The sequence below is a fragment of the Sphaerodactylus townsendi genome, linkage group LG13 (assembly GCF_021028975.2).
Source record: "Sphaerodactylus townsendi isolate TG3544 linkage group LG13, MPM_Stown_v2.3, whole genome shotgun sequence".
Taxonomy (NCBI): Eukaryota; Metazoa; Chordata; class Lepidosauria; order Squamata; family Sphaerodactylidae; genus Sphaerodactylus; species Sphaerodactylus townsendi.
Window position 1 is genome coordinate 39,351,158 of NC_059437.1, and position 15,960 is coordinate 39,367,117.

Below are 15,960 nucleotides of genomic sequence, written 5' to 3' on the forward strand. Positions count from 1 at the left end.
TTCTTATTGTATACCCTGACACTCGGGAGTTCCGGGTGGAATAATTTCATATCACCTGAGGCTTCTGACTGGGTGGTTCCAGGGAACAAACCTTGGACTTTGTGTATGCAAACCAGATACTCTATTACTGATCCCACCGCTCACTTTGAAGCAACATATCTTATCTCCTGCTTTTCCCCCCTTTTATTCTAGTGAACATCCAACCTGAAGAAAAGTTCTGGAGAAGTCAAAAGCTTGAACCATGCATTGTTTTGTGTTTTGATTGGTCCTGATAGAAGACACTGCCTTATTTTGGGCTTTGGAATTTGTCTGTAACCACATCTACTTGCAAACCTATGTTTGGGTACAGTTCACAATTTGTGGATTGAGAGGGATTTTTTCTTTTACAAATTGCAGGCAGGAATCTGAAAAGGGGAAATTGGGTAGTACCTTCCCTGCCAAGCTCTCTCCCCCGCCCCCTGCCCCTAACTCTGCCCTCTCCAGGTTCCAAAATATCCAGGAATTTCCCAACCCAGGTTGGGGACCCTAGCTCTGATCAACGAACTCTCCACATTGAGCTTAGATTTCACTTCAAGCCAAGTTTCAGGAGCAACGCTCTGTTATGCCCTCCATGCGTGTGGTGTCAGTTTAATAAGATGAGTCCTCAGGAACAGCTGCCACTTGAAGCAACTCAATAAACATGCGGGCAAGCTATGCGGAGTGGCATTTTCAGGCAAAAACAGGCCCTCATGGCAGGCTGACCTGCTCTGTTTCGCTCCCTGCCAGTTTGTTTGTTTGTTTGTTTGTTTGTTTGTTTGTTTATTTATTTATTTATTTATTTTATTAAGTTTCTATACCGCCCTTCCCCGAAGGGCTCAGGCTCAGTTTCAGAATATACCAGTAAGCAGTAAGGCCTGGGTGAACATGGACACTCCCAAGATCTGGCTTTGGAGGAACAGCTGAAGAAATGCCACTCTACACAAGATGCTCACATTAACTTTAAACTTTCACAGACGATCTCCATGCTGCATATCTTGAGGAGATTTGAGCCTGAGCTAAACATCACCACAGCGGCCTGAGTGAGTCAGGGCTGCTGAGAGCCAACAAGGGCCCCTCAGGCAAATACTTGTTCTGGACTTGGGCCCTTCACTATATTTGGGGCCCACCTCATATTCAGGAAAAAAATGCACAAGATGCTAGACTGGAACAGGGAAACTTGCCACCCCCGCATGTGATATTTTGTCTGGTCCCCTGAGTAAAACTGAGGGAAAACAGAGTTTTGTAGCTGTGGTTGGCAGCCCTGATTAGATTTCAGTGTTTGGATCCATCAGGTGTTATAAAAACAGCTGCGGGAAGGGTACCTATGCATCTGGGCATTGGTACTAAAGAAAGAAGGGGTTTCCCCTACCTCCATGCATACTATTTCCCAATTGGAGAACACTCTGTACGGGTTGCCTTGGCAGGGGGAAAATGTACCCAGATTGTGGCTGGGTGTAGCTGGGAGGGGGGAAGAATTAACCCCCGTTCCTAGGGTTGCTGGATCCAGATCAGGAAACTCTTGGAGATTTGAGGATGGATACTGGGAAAAACAGGGACCTCAGAGGGGTACAGTGCAGGGGCGTACTGCCCAGGGGACATATGGGGTCAAATGTCCCTGGAATGCGGCAATTTAGTCACATGGGGGAGGAAAATCGCTGTGTGGTTCTGCTGCGCCCAACCCGGAGCTACGCCAGCATAAAAGGGGTCGCTTGCGCAGCTGGGGGCAGGCTAGGCCCAGAAGAGGTGCAGTCAGCTTCCAAAGGCCTTTCTGCCCAGAAATGCCTCCAATGCAACCCTCTGATTTAAGTAAGTCACTTTTTCTATGGGGTTTCCAGGCATTTTCCCCATTGCTTTCTATACCACCTGGAACTCAACTGGAAGCATTATGGCTGTGGCGATGTCCCCGGGTGCTGCCACCCCCCACCCCCCCGGCTAGTTTGTTAATCTGGGTAGGTGAGGAAGCGCTCACACACAACCCCCCACTGTGTATATACACAGGGAAACTTAGAAGTGCTGTCAAGTTGAAGCTGACTTATGACAAAATAGATTCAGGCCAAAAAAAGCCAGTACTTATTTCCCCAATGAGTAATTAAATTGTGGGATTCATTGCCAGTGGATGTAGTGATGGCCATGAACACAGGTGGCTTTCAAAGAGAATTAGATAGGCCCGTCAGAGACTACTAGCCATAATGACTACTACATCCAGAGACAGCAAACCTTTGAATGCCAGTGTCTTGGCCTCTAATCCTAAAACAACATCTTGGCTTTTAACCCATGTTGTTGGCCCTCCAGAGTAACTGGCTGGCCACTGTATAAAACAGGATGCTGGACTAGATGGAGCACTGGTGCTACTGGACTCAAATCTTGCTTCTCTGGAGAAAATGGCAGTTTTTGCAGGCAGATTTTTAAGTGAAATTCCTCCCCAAATTTCCAGCTGCACAGGCACCACCTCCAATTCTCCATGGATGTCTGTAGTGGGCAAGCTAATTCATCCATTTGGCTGCCGAGCGAGAAAGAATGTATTTTTTGGAACAGGTGGGGGCTTTCAGTGTCTTCCCCCACATCTCACATATTGGGGGAGTTCTTAATTGTCTTACAATGGTTCCTCTGTCATCTGTTTTGAAATCTTTGCCTCCAATCCCTTCTCCCTTTGTCTCCCTGGTCTACTCTCTTCGGGCTCTTTAAAATGTTGTCAGGTACACGAAATTTAATCAAAGATACAAAGCTGGGTTGGCACCAGAGCTGCTTGTTCATCTCATTCCAAAGCCTGGGAGAGAGGCAGATCAAAGGAAAACCCGGTTTTTAGAACTGCAAATCAGGCAGCTTGTAAGAAACAAGGGAGGGAAGAATTGCAACTTGACAACATCCCTGATGATGTGGCATCTGGAAGTTAATTAAAAACAACACGAACCTAAAGGAGAGTTGCCCTATCGTATACATGGGGGACAAAGGCTGAGATACAGGCTTGGGACATGCAAAACAAAGGTAGGAACGGCACAATTCTGGCTCAAGGGCCACCCGATTTTGCCCTAAAGAGGATGCTTTTGGGCCTCTCCGCTGCCACTTGTCTTTTCCACCTGCTGTACAGTAAAACCAGAATCCAATTTTATATAGCAGACTAGGATTGGGTAGGAGGAGGCTGGTGTATGAGGGCAGCTGTAGACAGGCACAGCCACACTCAGGCCTGTTCTGCACGGGTCAATAAACACGGGTTAAGGATGGTAAAAAACCCATTTTGAGGGGGGAACTTCGCACGGATCCCGCCCCTAAAGTGAGTCTGCCCCCATGTTATTTCCCCCAAACCGGGTTTTTCGAGAATTGCACTATCCGTGAGTCTTTTTTAAAATCCTGGGTTGTGAGCAAACAGCTGGGCAAGAGGCACTTTATTTGGCCATGCTGGCAGGGGCTGATGGGAATTGTAGTTCACGAACATCTGGAGTGCCATAGGTTTGCCACCACTGGGCTGAGCTTTTCTTTTCTTCTCTTAATTTCCCAGCTTACATCTGCATAGCCTCGCAGGTGCAAATGGTCGTATCGTGGTCTCGTGAGACATCGGCATGGCTGTGGGGTTTCATTTGTGCATGCCTGTGTAGCTATGTGTTGGTGGGAGGTAAATTTTAAAAAAGACGCGCCTCCATGCGAAAGTGCAACAGCAACCCGCATGGTTTCCGTGGACTCAAATCGCAGCCTGCATGGATGCATGCGAACGCGAAAACAGGAAAGCGGGTTACTTTATTCTGACTGCAACCCGCTATACATTTGCTGTGGGGAAAGGGCCTCAGTCCCACTAGCCCTGGAATATTGCAGAAGGATCTCCAGGTTGCAGTCTAGCAACTACCCAGGTATCCCAGATCAGTTATATACTATGTGGATCATTATGTCCCTAAACAAATCTACCAAAAAGAAGAGGAAGAGGAGTAGTAGTAATAGCAGTTTGGATTTATACCCCATCTTTCTCTCCTGTAAGGAGACTTACAAACTCCTTTCCCTTCCTCTCCCCACAACAGACACCTTATGAAATAAGTGGGGCTGAGAGAGTTCCAAAGAACTGTGACTAGCCCAAGGTCACCCAGCAGGGTTCATGTGTAGGAGTGGGAAACAAAGCTCACTAGGGGTTTCTTCCTTTCTTAAAGAGACTTTCTTAAAAGTCAACCCAAGCTGTTTTTTCCCAGCATGAAGATATTGTGTGAGGCCTTGATGTGTCCTTTGCTGCCTATCAGTAACCAAGACAGACAGTATCTCTCCTAACAAAAAGGTGACAGTCCTATTTAAAAAATGGTACACATCCATTTAAAGAATTGCTTTCTGCTGGGAAATATACAGGAGGAGGGCCCGATCTTTGCCAACAGCTGATACTCTTTATCTGACCAAGGAAAAGCAATGGCATTTAAGCCATTTGCAATTAATATGGTGCACGTATTTTGTACCTCTTTAAATATCAGCAGGGGGGTACCTAGGCAGGCTGGCGCCCGGGGACAAAACCTGAGTTTGGCGCCCCACCCCCCGCCCGGCGTATGGGTGGCCACCCTCCCCCACTAAGACCAAACAATGATTTTTTTTGTACCAGCTCACAAAACACCTCCCACTCCCATCAAAACATACATGGCTCTCTCCCCACCAACTCTTTTCCTAATCACAACAACCCTATGAGGTAGGTTGTTAGCCAGAGAAACAACTCCAAGCCAGTGCAAGAGTGGGTGGTTATTAAGCATGTAAATCTCTCACAAATCTACCCCCCAGCCAAAACATTTACCAAACAAAATGTCAGCATCATCTCTCTACAAAACACCTCCCAGTGGAAGTCCACCCCAAAACAGCATCACTTTCCAATGAATTGTTTAAACTAGGGAGCTCAGATTCTTCTTTTTAAATCCACCTTAAAGAAGGGAGAATCTGGGGTCCCTGGTTTCAAACTAAAATGGGAAGTGATGCTGTTTGGGGTGTGGGTCTCCACCACCCTGAAACAGCATCACTTTTGAGGGTTGGAGATTCAGATGAAACAAATTGCAGCATCGGCTGGAATCTGGGCAAATTTGGAGCACATTAGGACAAAATTATCGATTATGTCCTGCCCAAATATGAATATGAAATGAGAATGCAAGGTATTTTGTGATTGTTTTGGGGGGGTATTTTTGGTGTTTTTCGAAGCCTGCAGGGAGTGTATTTTTTACCAAGCTAGCAACGCACCATGATTTCAGGGCATCATCCAGAGACTGCCCTGATGATACCACCCGAGTTTGGCGGAAAATGTTTGGTTCAGGGGCAGCAAAGGATTATGGATGCCCAAATGGAATGCCCCCATCCCTATTTATTCATTGTTTTCAATGAGAGCTGAAAAACCTAAGAGATAAGGGGGCTACTACCCATTTTGACGGGACCATGCAACTTTGGTCCCCCTGAACATAACTTCACCAAACTTAGGGTGGCCTCATAAGAATAGTTAAAGACTGATACCCTGAAATTTTGGTGTCACTAGCTTTAAAAATACATCCCTTCCAGGCACCCCAAAGAAAATTTGCCTTGCAAGATTCTTCGTTTTGCAGTGACTTTGCTCCATTAGTAGCTAATGAGGAATTTCACCTGAGGAGCCAGGCTGTACATTTTTTTTGAAGATAGAGGCGCCTTAGACATTCAAAGGTGGCTCCAAAGGAGGCCTTGAAGAGTAATAGCATCCAAGCTTGGAGTGAGCTTTGCTTCTGGAGTGGGGGGGGGGGGGAGGTTGAGAGGAGTTCTGAGAGGAACGCTCAGCCCACAGGCTTTTCATGTGCAGGGTGCGGGGAAACAAAATAACCCTTTTGAGGGGCCCATAAAACTGAACCCCCCAGAAGCAAAGCAGGCCTCCAAACCTGGATGCTATTACCAGGAGGCCACTCCTGGAGCCACCACTGAAAGTCACTGGTGTCTCCTATCTTCAAAATGTGCATGCCTGCTGCCTACACACTCAAGAAATTCCCCATTGGCTACAATGGAGCAAAGAGATCACTGCAAAACAAAGAATCTTGGGCAAATTTCTTGGGGTGCCTGGAAGGGGAGGATTGTATTTTTAAAGCTAGTGACGCACCAAATTTTCAGAGGTATCATCATGATAACACTATTCTTATGATGATGCCCACCCAAGTTTGAGTGAGGGAGTTATGTGTTCAGGGGACCAAGAAGTTATGGTCCCTACCTCAAATGGAAGGTAACCCCATCTCAGGTTAGCTCCCATTGAAAACAATGGAGAATGGGGGCACCCTTTGGGAGTCTATAACTGCTGCCCCTGAACCAAACATCACCAAATTTGGGTAGGTCTCTATCAGGACAGATCTCTGGATGAGTACCCTGAAATTTTGGTGCCGCTAGCCTTAAAATGCGCCCCCTGCAGGCCGGAGCGTGAAAAACACTTTAAAAATTAAAAAACACACAAACGACCATGAAATGTTGGCGCCCCCCCACGTGACCAAATGGGGGGCGCCCGGGGACAAAGGGTACCCCCTGTCCCTAGGCAGGAACGCCACTGAATATCAGTATTTGATTATACAACTAAGCTTCAGCTTTCCACATGGGAACAATTTCCCACCGTCCTCTTGTTGCTTCAGCAAATGCAGAGGCATTCACAGAACTAGTGGAGTCTCCACGCAGGGGAATCTCCATATTTTCCCCTTGTGCCTACCATTCATTCCCCTTGCTACCATAGCGTTTTTCTGGAATTAAAAAAAATCAGTAGAAGATATATCGTTATAGTGTAATAACACTAAATATTTAATTATTAAAAGCCTGATAGAGGTGTGGTGTCCAACATTTCTTTACCAAATATTAAGCCAACAGAAGAGGGTAGAAAGGGGACCCACATGGGCAGACTTTGCCGAAATAGTATATCCACAGCACGTTTATTCCCTCTCTGTTCCTCCATTGGCTAAGGCAGGGGTCTGCAACCTGCGGCTCTCCAGATGTTCATGGGCTACAAATCCCATCAGCCCCTGCCAGCATGGCCAACTGGCAGGGGCTGACAGGGGCTGATGGGAATTGTAGTCCATGAACATCTGGAGAGCCACAGGTTGCAGACCCCTGGGCTAAGGGTACTTAGAACTTTCTGGTCCAGTTACATGTTCCTCCTTAATATGTGCCCCCCTCCCATATTCTTCCTGTATGTTCATTATAATACAGTTTGTCATCAGAGCAGGAGGAGAAGTTAATATGTATTAGCCTATTAAGCATGCTCAATACGTACAATCTGATACAAGCCTTGCTTTTCAGCCTAATCATCCCACGGTCTTATCTTGTCCTGCCACAAGCATCCTCCCTTATGACTCACCTCCTCATTCCTTGTTTATCTTAGAGGGAAAATGAGCTGCGCCACATGTGGACTTGGAGGTATGGAAATTCACATGATCCACATGGATCACAAACTGACTTACAGTATGATCTTTCAGGAAAGATTTGAACCCAAGGAGGTCTGCGAAAACCCTTAAAGGAGCCAGGGAAGACAAGCAAGGTCTACAACTGTGCAAAACCAAAACGAAGCCCCAAAGGGAGGAGGGGTGTAGAAACTTGATAAATAAGGAATAATAACCTTTGGCTATTATTAGCTTTAGTTTGTGGATGGCCAATGCAGAGCAAAATCTCCATGTGCAAGCAAGCCAAGTACGCCATCCCTTAAAATGGCCCTCCTGCTCTTTGCTATATAAACAAACACTGGTGGCTCAGTTCAGATAATCCGGCAGTTTAGAAGATTTGAACAACTCACAACCATGTGATTTCCCCTGCCCCACCCCATACACTGCATCCTTCTTGGTTTCCCATTTACCTCTGACCAGTGGTGGGATTTAAATAATTTAACAACCGGTTCCGGTGGTGGAATTCAAATAATTTAACAACTGGTTGTTTACAGGCACCATTTTAACAACCGGTTCTGCCAAAGTAGTGCAAACCTGCTGAATCCCACCACTGGCTCTGCCCAAATGTTGCCATAACATTTGAATCTGCCACTTGTCTTCAAAACCAGGAACCATAGTTTGAAGTGTGTTTCCAGCTCAGGTTTGGAAAGCCAGCATTTATTCATTAATGTACTTCATTTATACACCACTTTCCTCCTGAAGGGGGGACCTCAAGCAGCTTACAATATTCTCCCATTCTCTATTTTTAATCTTTGCGACAATCTTGTGAAGTAGGATAGGTTGAATACGTGTGACTGGTCAAAGATCACCTAGTGAGCTTTCACAGCAGAGGGTTCAAATCTGGGGATTCGAACCTGGTTCTCCCAGACCCTAGTCCAGGGGTCTGCAACCTGCGGTTCTCCAGATGTTCATGGACTACAACTCCCATCAGCCCCTGCTAGCATGGCCAATTGGCCCTAGTCCAACACTCAAAGCATTTTACCACACTGGCTCTGTCAATAATTTGATTATTTTGATGCCATTCCAAACTGTGATTAGCACTGGCGGGAAAAGGAAATGGAAAATCCACATACACGGTGGAAACTGAGAATCTTTTCAGTTTGTTCAGAGTCCCGAGTATTTATCTGTTCTTTTCTTGTTAGTTGAAAATCAAATACAGGTCTGCACAGAACTGATATGAACTCATAACCAAAGTTTGTTTTTGAATTATAATTTGTTTTCCTTCCCTTGACATTACCCACAGGAATCAATTACGGATGTTGTATTTTAGACCATATGTGCATATTTATCAAGAGCACCTCTATTTCTGGCCAACTCACTATGTGACACTTGTTATAAACAATTGTGCTTTTGAAATGCACACCAAAAACACAAATCCCTTTTCTTCAAAACACTCTACTTTTTGTTTGTATTTGTTTTTTGAAGGAGCTGTCAACAGTTTTTTGGTTGATGGATCCTTACCTTTATACTGATCAATCAACTGATTTATTTTAATTTAAATGTTATTGAAAGATCAACATGGTTTGGGAACTGAAACCTAAAATAATTTGTGGATGAATCATCAAAAGCTACCATGTGCTTGGAAAGGAAAGGCCATTTTAAAAACACCATCCAATCCCAGTATCACCTCAAAATCAAAATAGACTCTCACATCTAAAAAACAAAGAAGCATTTGCCCTCCAAGCCAGAACTGGAATCTGAAGTCTGATGGGGTTTCCTGCCAATTAATAATTTTTGAAGAAGAAGAAGAGGAGGAGGAGGAGGAGGAGTTTGGATTTATACCCCACTTTTCTCTCCTGTAAGGAAACCTTACAAATTCCTTTCCCTTCCTCTCTCCACAGCAGACACCTTGTGAGGTAGCTGGGGCTGAGAGAGTCCTGAGAAAACTGTGACTAGCCCAAGATCACCCAGCAGGCTTCATGTGTCGGAGTGGGGAAACAAATCCAGTTCATTAGATAAGAGTCTGCCACTCATGTGGAGGAGTGCTGAATCAAACCTGGTTTTCCAGATTGGAGTCCACTGCTCTTAACCACAACACCACGCTGAGGATTTTTGATTTAATTTAGCCACAAAAAGCAACTGCTCAGAAAGGGGCGGTGAATAGGGCCTACTAGACTGAGGAGATGGGGGTTCACCCTGTACTGGTTGAACTCAGTTAAAAATGCCCTCACGTTGCTTATTGCTCCAGTGGAGAGAAACCACAGGCACCCATATTTAGCCAAACGTACCAGTGTGAGCTAGTGCACCATATGGGGTTCAAGTGCTGAACTGTAGAGACATGGGTTCAAATCTTCACTAAACAATGAAACACACTGTGTCTTTAGCCCAGTCCTTCTCCTACAGACTACCCCATTTCACAGAACTGTTGTGTGGATTTGAGGGGGGTGGCGGAGCATATATGTTGCCCTGAGCTTCTTTGTGTGATGAGCATGTACTTAATAAACAACACCCATTAAACTGTGCATCCAGTTTTTTCCAGGTAACTGTAAAAAAATAAATTCCAGTGATTTCTATTCCACCACCCAGCATTTCATCTGGCATGATGGCTTTATATTTCCCACTACTCACCTGACACTTCCACGTAGCCATCCTTGGTTTTCACCGTCAGCTCCTCAGGTCTGAAGCTTTGCACGTTGACACACACTTTCCATGGCTCTCCGGACAAGGGCGAAGGGCTTCCCCTAAAGGGAGGCCCTTCTGTGTAACCCCCAAACCTGGAGCCGTAGCCTGGAGGAGAAAGGCCTGTGCTTCGAATCCCCCCTGACCTCAGTGGTCCTGGCCATGCTGTAGTCAGGCGAGCCCAGTTTGGCCAGTCTGCTGTTAGGTCTCCTGAAAAGGGGGACATTCCAAAGTCATCATCCAAAAGTCGAGAAGACAAGCCGGATTCTCTGAATGGGTCTCGCAGACTTCGGTGCCGCCCGGGATAATGGCAGGAAAAGGGCATCTGGCTGTCAGCCATGATTCTCTCTTTGCAGGAACCCACAGAGGGGGAGAAACTCTAAAAAAGAAAGAAAGCCCAACAGCTGTTCTTATTCGTCCTTGAAAGTTTTCGAGCCGCTCTTTCTAGTTCTGGACCCAAAAATGGCACTTGAGTGACATCCAAAAGCAGAGATCCGTCCGCTCGACCTGCAAAGTGCCGCAGCAGCTGTCAGAAAGGTGGGGAGGAAATTAAATTTCAGCTTCAGGATCCTGTTTCAGCCGTCGCAGCCTGCTTGTTTTCCCCCACCAGGCAAAGAACAATTTCAAGCTGAAATAACGAAGCACAGCTTCAAAGCTCAGTCTGGCACAAACTAAGCAGAGCTCTTGTTTGTTTGAATTCCAGAGAGGAAGGGGGGGAAAAAAAATCTGTCGGCTAAAGGTTTAAAAGAAATTCACCTTTTTTTTGTTCTGCTCGGTCAAAAGCCTCCACACCTGCTCCCGAAGGGGAACTTAAATACACTGCTCTAGCAGGAGCCGAGAAACTTCTCTAAAGTTCCAAATGACTGGCTGCCTGCCCTTTTTATACGCACTCGGTGCCTGGGGGTGTTGCAATTCCTGCCTTACAAGCCTTATTTTTGGAGAGGATGAAACACCCCTGGAGAATCCGAGCTGCAGCAGCTGACCTCATCCCAATGGGGCAGGCATACCGAAACGGAGAGCCAAGTTTAGGCCCTCTGTCACACATGTCCCACCTCTTCCCTCGCCACTGTGAAATAGACCGCGAGACAAGCCAGCTATTATTAGCCTTGAGGACTCCAGACGGCCTCCTCCTGCATATCTCTGAAGATCGACTCCTGGGAGTCTTAGTTTATGGCAGGAACTTTTGTTTAGATGACAAGGTGTCCCCCACCTCCTAGCTTTTAATTGGCTCGCCTCCTGAACTTTTAAACAGGCAAAAATTAAAGCAGGGAAAATCACCCTTCCCTGCCTCTCCCCACCCTCATCTCCATTCCAGGGAAACTTTTATCTCCATTTCTGCATATCAGCACATAGTTTAACTAAGGAGATAAGAAAACCCATGCTGCCAGATGCTGTCAGGAAGTCCACAAAGAAGGCTAGAAACTGTCTCCTAGAAACTTTCTTCCACTGTCCCCTGCTATGTAGGGTTGCCAACCACCAGGCGGGACCTGGAGATCTCCAAGAATTATAACTGATCCCCAGGCTACAGGGATCAATTGTCCCTGGACAGAATGGCTGTTTTGGAAGATGGACTCTATGGAATTGTATTCTAACGAGGTCCTTTCCCTCTCCAAACTCTATCTGCTCCGATCTCCACCCCCAAATCTCCAAGAATTTCCCAACCTGGAGTTGGCAACCCCTGACAAGCAGAAAACTAGTATAGCAGGGAGAAATATTCTGCTCCCCCCCCCTTGGCGTGCCATACTGGATTTCTGTTTGCAGGGAGTTTTTAGGACAGGCCATTGTTCTGCAGCAGTGAAGGCCATTCTGTCATCACATTCCCCTGGATGTATGACTGACACCCCTACATTAAATCTTATGAGACTTTAGCTCCGTATTTACTTCCAGACCCGAAGCTCCACTCCTGACAGATAAAAGGAAAAACCAAAATGCCATACAACAATTAGTCTTAACAAGAGGCAGTCCTTTGGCAACCACCCTCAGCTGCTGGCTCCAGCGCAGCGTTGGAAGGCAAAGATTCAACTTACCTAGCATCACATGCGAAATAATTATTGTTTGTAGCGAATTAGTCAGCTCCAGCCCAAACCAAGGCCTGAAGATAGAGCGTCAAATCCTCCTTCTTTGCAGTTACATGCCCTATTAAGATGGTGTAACACGGTGGCTGAGAAGAGCGTGAACTGTAAACTGTGACGAATTTATGACAGAGAAGTCCACTGACGGATGCTAACTGTGAGAGCTAAATAGAACATCCTGGTTCCAAGGCAATATATCTTTGAATATCAGAGTCCTCATGTCCTCCTTGTGAATGTCACAGACACATTTGACTGGCCACTGTTACAAAGAGGTTGCTGGACAGGATAAAACTTTGGAACCTCCATGTTCAGAGGCAACGCACACCTGAATATCAGGTACTGGGAATGAACAAAAAGGAAGCTCCGTTGCTATCATATTTTAGGATGCTGAACTAGATAGTCCTTTGGCGAATGTATCGATTTTTTATGGGGTGGGTTCGGTGACTGAGGGCTTTCCGGCTGTTCTATTCTATTGCATTGTTTCAAGTAAGCCGGACATGTAATGGGAGGGATTTGAACCTGAGGGACACCCCCCCCCCCGAACCTATGTCCAAAGGAGCATTTTTAAGACTTAAACTGTATTTTAGTTTCAGATTTCGTGAGTCAGAGCTTCCTTCTCCAGAGACTAAGGTGGATTCCGCATGGGCCAAAAACAGCGGTGTGAAAATGGTGTAAAATTGTTTAAAAGGGTGTAAAAGGGTTTACGCTGTTTTCACACCATTTTTCACACTGATGTTTTTGGCCCAGGCAGAATCCGCCATAGAAATGTACAATCAGACCCAATTCTATATACAGTGCATGCGGTGTTATAGAGGTTGGTTTAAAAACAAGATCCAATCAGGTGTGAGACACTTCCAAATAACAATGGCAAAGCAGAATACATCTCAGAGATCTTCCACGTTCCTATGCCTGTGGTTCAAATTTAATCTCTGCTGTGGCTCCACTGAGAGCCTTACCAGACATTTAATTCATTCATGTATCGTGCAGGTAAGAGTCTGATTTTATCAGCTTAAGCCTTTGAGATTTGGGAAATGGTAGGAGAGCTCAGTGAATTGGGAAATACCTGGAGATTCTGGGAGTGAAGCCAAAGCAGGCAGAGGTTTAGGGAGAGAAGGGACTTCAGTGGGGCATAATGCCCTAGAGTCTTCCTTCCAAAGCAGCCATTGTTGCCAGGTGAATGGATCTCTATTGCCTGGGAAATCTCCCACTACCACCTGGAGATTGGTAACTCCAGGTATGAGCTTTTGAGAGTCAGTCCCGACAAAGGGAGCTTTGAATCTGAAAACATAAACCCCGAAATGTTATTGGTCTCTAGGTTGATACTGTGCTCAAACCTAGTTGGTCACTGTAGAATATGATGGAATCAGACATCTTAACCAATGGGCAACAGGGGAAGCTGCCTGGGCTGCATGTTGCTGGAGGAGGAAGTTGGTGATGTGTGATGTCACTGTGTGAAAATGGAAGTGATGTCATAGCACTGGAGATGGCACTCTAGGATTTGCCAAAAATCGGTGGTTAATCCCCATTTCTCCTCAGTTTCTCTGCTGTGGCCTTTGAGGCACTAGCAGACAATGGGCAGAATTACGGTGGGGGAGATTTAACTCCCATGTCCTGCAGAAATGAGCATAACATTTCATGTAAGTGTATCTCTTAACTGTTGACATAGCAACCCTCAAATTCTGTTGGACAAGATCACAGAGGTGTTGAAGGACAGTTCCTTTCACTGTTTGTACAGATGTGGTGATCTGAATACTTCTGATATTGCTGAAATAATATGTTTTAAGTGGATAAGGAAACATCTGGCATGGAAAACCCACTTTGTAAGAATGCCTTGTTTGAATAGGGAGGGGCAGAATACAGATACAAAAAACCAGGGCTTGGGGAATAATATGCTGACAGTGAATATAAACACAAGCATTATCAACATGCTGGGACTTGGGCATATTTTTCAAAATGACGAGATCTACTCAGCATTAGCATTTTAACAATTCAGTGTGGATTTTTATTTTTGAGAAAATTATGACATTTCCAAGCAGTCAGTCAACTGGTTCTTTCTTGATAGATCAAACCAAGAGTGGGCTAAATTCAGCCTCGGCTGGTTTCCTTAAAGAAATGGTTAGAACCGTCAAGGTTCTCTAATATTGTAAAGTTACAAAACAAGACCAGCAAAACGGCCACAAAATGAGATCTGAGACGTCAGGAGAGAGTTCTGACTCCACCTGCTCCAGGATAAGAAGCCCCATTGAAAACACTTTGGGCGAGTTCTTCCTCCTGCTCCAAGAACTGGCAAAGACATGATGGAACTTCTACTTCCATGCCGTAAAAAGAGGCCAGGTCCCAAGGGAAGCCACCAACCCAGTTCCCATTGATAAACACATTTCTCTCTGGAACTGGACAGGGTCTGTTTCCAATGGTCTCCATGGCCCATGGAAGCTGGTGGACCAAGCCTTCACTCAGACTACTCCCCAAAAGGGGTGGTCTTTGCTAATGGGCCACTCTAGCAATAGCCTCTTGAAGAGTTGGGGAAAGTAGGCCATCCTTGACATGGCAGCAGCAGTGTGGCCAGGGAATGGCAGTCATCCCCACCATGCCCCCCAAATTCCTGAGCACCTCACAGCTTCTACAGTGTAGTGCCACCCCATTCTTCCGTGTTTCTCCCTTCAGCTTGTGCAGAAGTGCAGACACAACAATTATTTTGCCACATCTATCCCTGGCCTGAACCTCCTCCCCTTACTTCCTCTCCCCAGCTATGCTCAAAAACCACACTGCGCCTCAGCAGAGAAAGGAGGAAGGAAACACTTTTAAAGGCCACAAAGATACTGGATAGAGAAGAAATGCAGAGCCCAGCTTCGTCCTCCCCATGGAACATCCAGATGGACAACTGGGTTGCTGTGTCATAGGGGACCTCTTTGGTGTTTTGCAATGAGATGTCCATAAGAGCTGGGAGACGGTGAAGGGGGGGAGGGGTTGCAGGCAGTCAGCAGCAAGAGCAAGCGAGGCTGTTTTAAAGAGACAGGGAGGAGACAGAGAGAAAACAAGCGGGCGTGTTTCTAACTGGAACTGAGGGAGAGTCTTGGGGGAAATTGCCCCAGTTGCTCTCTAGCGTATCTTTTGCTTGCATTAAGAATGACTCTTTGCTGGCACATTTGTAAATAAAGTACAAAGAATTCCTGAGCACTCTTTTATGCCCAGGAAGCCAAACTCAGAAATAAAACCCGGAGCTTCTCACTGCTTGGGGAGGTGAGCAAAATGTACCCATCCTTAGAGATATGTAATGTACTGATAGTGAAACCTATTCTTTTCTGCCAGTGCAACCTATTCCCTCGTGAAGTACCTATCCTTAAACTTGAATTCAGCCCACTCCCTCCTGAAGCACCCACCTTTCACAAGCAGTATTCTGACAGGAAGGTCCTGGTGAAGTCCCGTTTCCTGGTGGTGCCTCGTCTCCGAAGTAGGCCTTTGGACACCAGCTTTCCTCCCAGCAATGGCAGTTTCGGCGCTGAGTCAGGCAGGCACAGATCTTCAGCTCAGCAATGCAGAGAGAAACCTTTTGCAGTGTCCTTGGTTTCTCTGGGCAGGCAGCCACGGCAAGCAGTGTTCCAAGTGGGCAGGGGAGGAGCGTGGCAGAGAGCCAGAGGAGCAAGCTGGCCCCAGGAGGCATCTGGTTTTAAACGCAGGGATGCTACGGCTCCTGTCCAGCTCTGGGAAGGCCCGCAGCTTCCGACTGGTGACCCTGACACTCTGAGGCCAGACCAGGGAACTGCACTTGCTGAACTCAACCATTACTTGCACCATGCAGGGCAGCTGGTAGCACCTGGTTTATTTAGGTTTAGATGCCTGTCCAACTGGGAAAAGGCCCCAGCCAGACTTTCAGA

General features: G+C 46.3%; 1 protein-coding gene across 5 annotated transcripts in view; it reads right to left on the reverse strand.

The window, feature by feature from the left end:
* The window catches only part of HSPB8 (heat shock protein family B (small) member 8), a 28,682-nt gene extending 12,999 nt beyond the window's left edge, over nt 1-15,683 (reverse strand). The window contains exons 1-2 of one of the 5 annotated variants that reach the window (XM_048514583.1): nt 15,466-15,683; nt 9,963-10,392 (exon numbers count right to left, since the gene is read on the reverse strand). In XM_048514583.1, coding sequence (XP_048370540.1) covers nt 9,963-10,353 — 391 coding nt within the window. In that variant the 5' untranslated portion in view covers nt 10,354-10,392; nt 15,466-15,683. Of the gene's footprint in view, nt 1-9,962; nt 11,052-15,465 lie in introns of those variants that run through there. The other 4 variants (XM_048514582.1, XM_048514581.1, XM_048514584.1 and 1 more) reach the window with 4 other exon arrangements.
* Between the last annotated feature and the right edge of the window lie 277 nt (nt 15,684-15,960).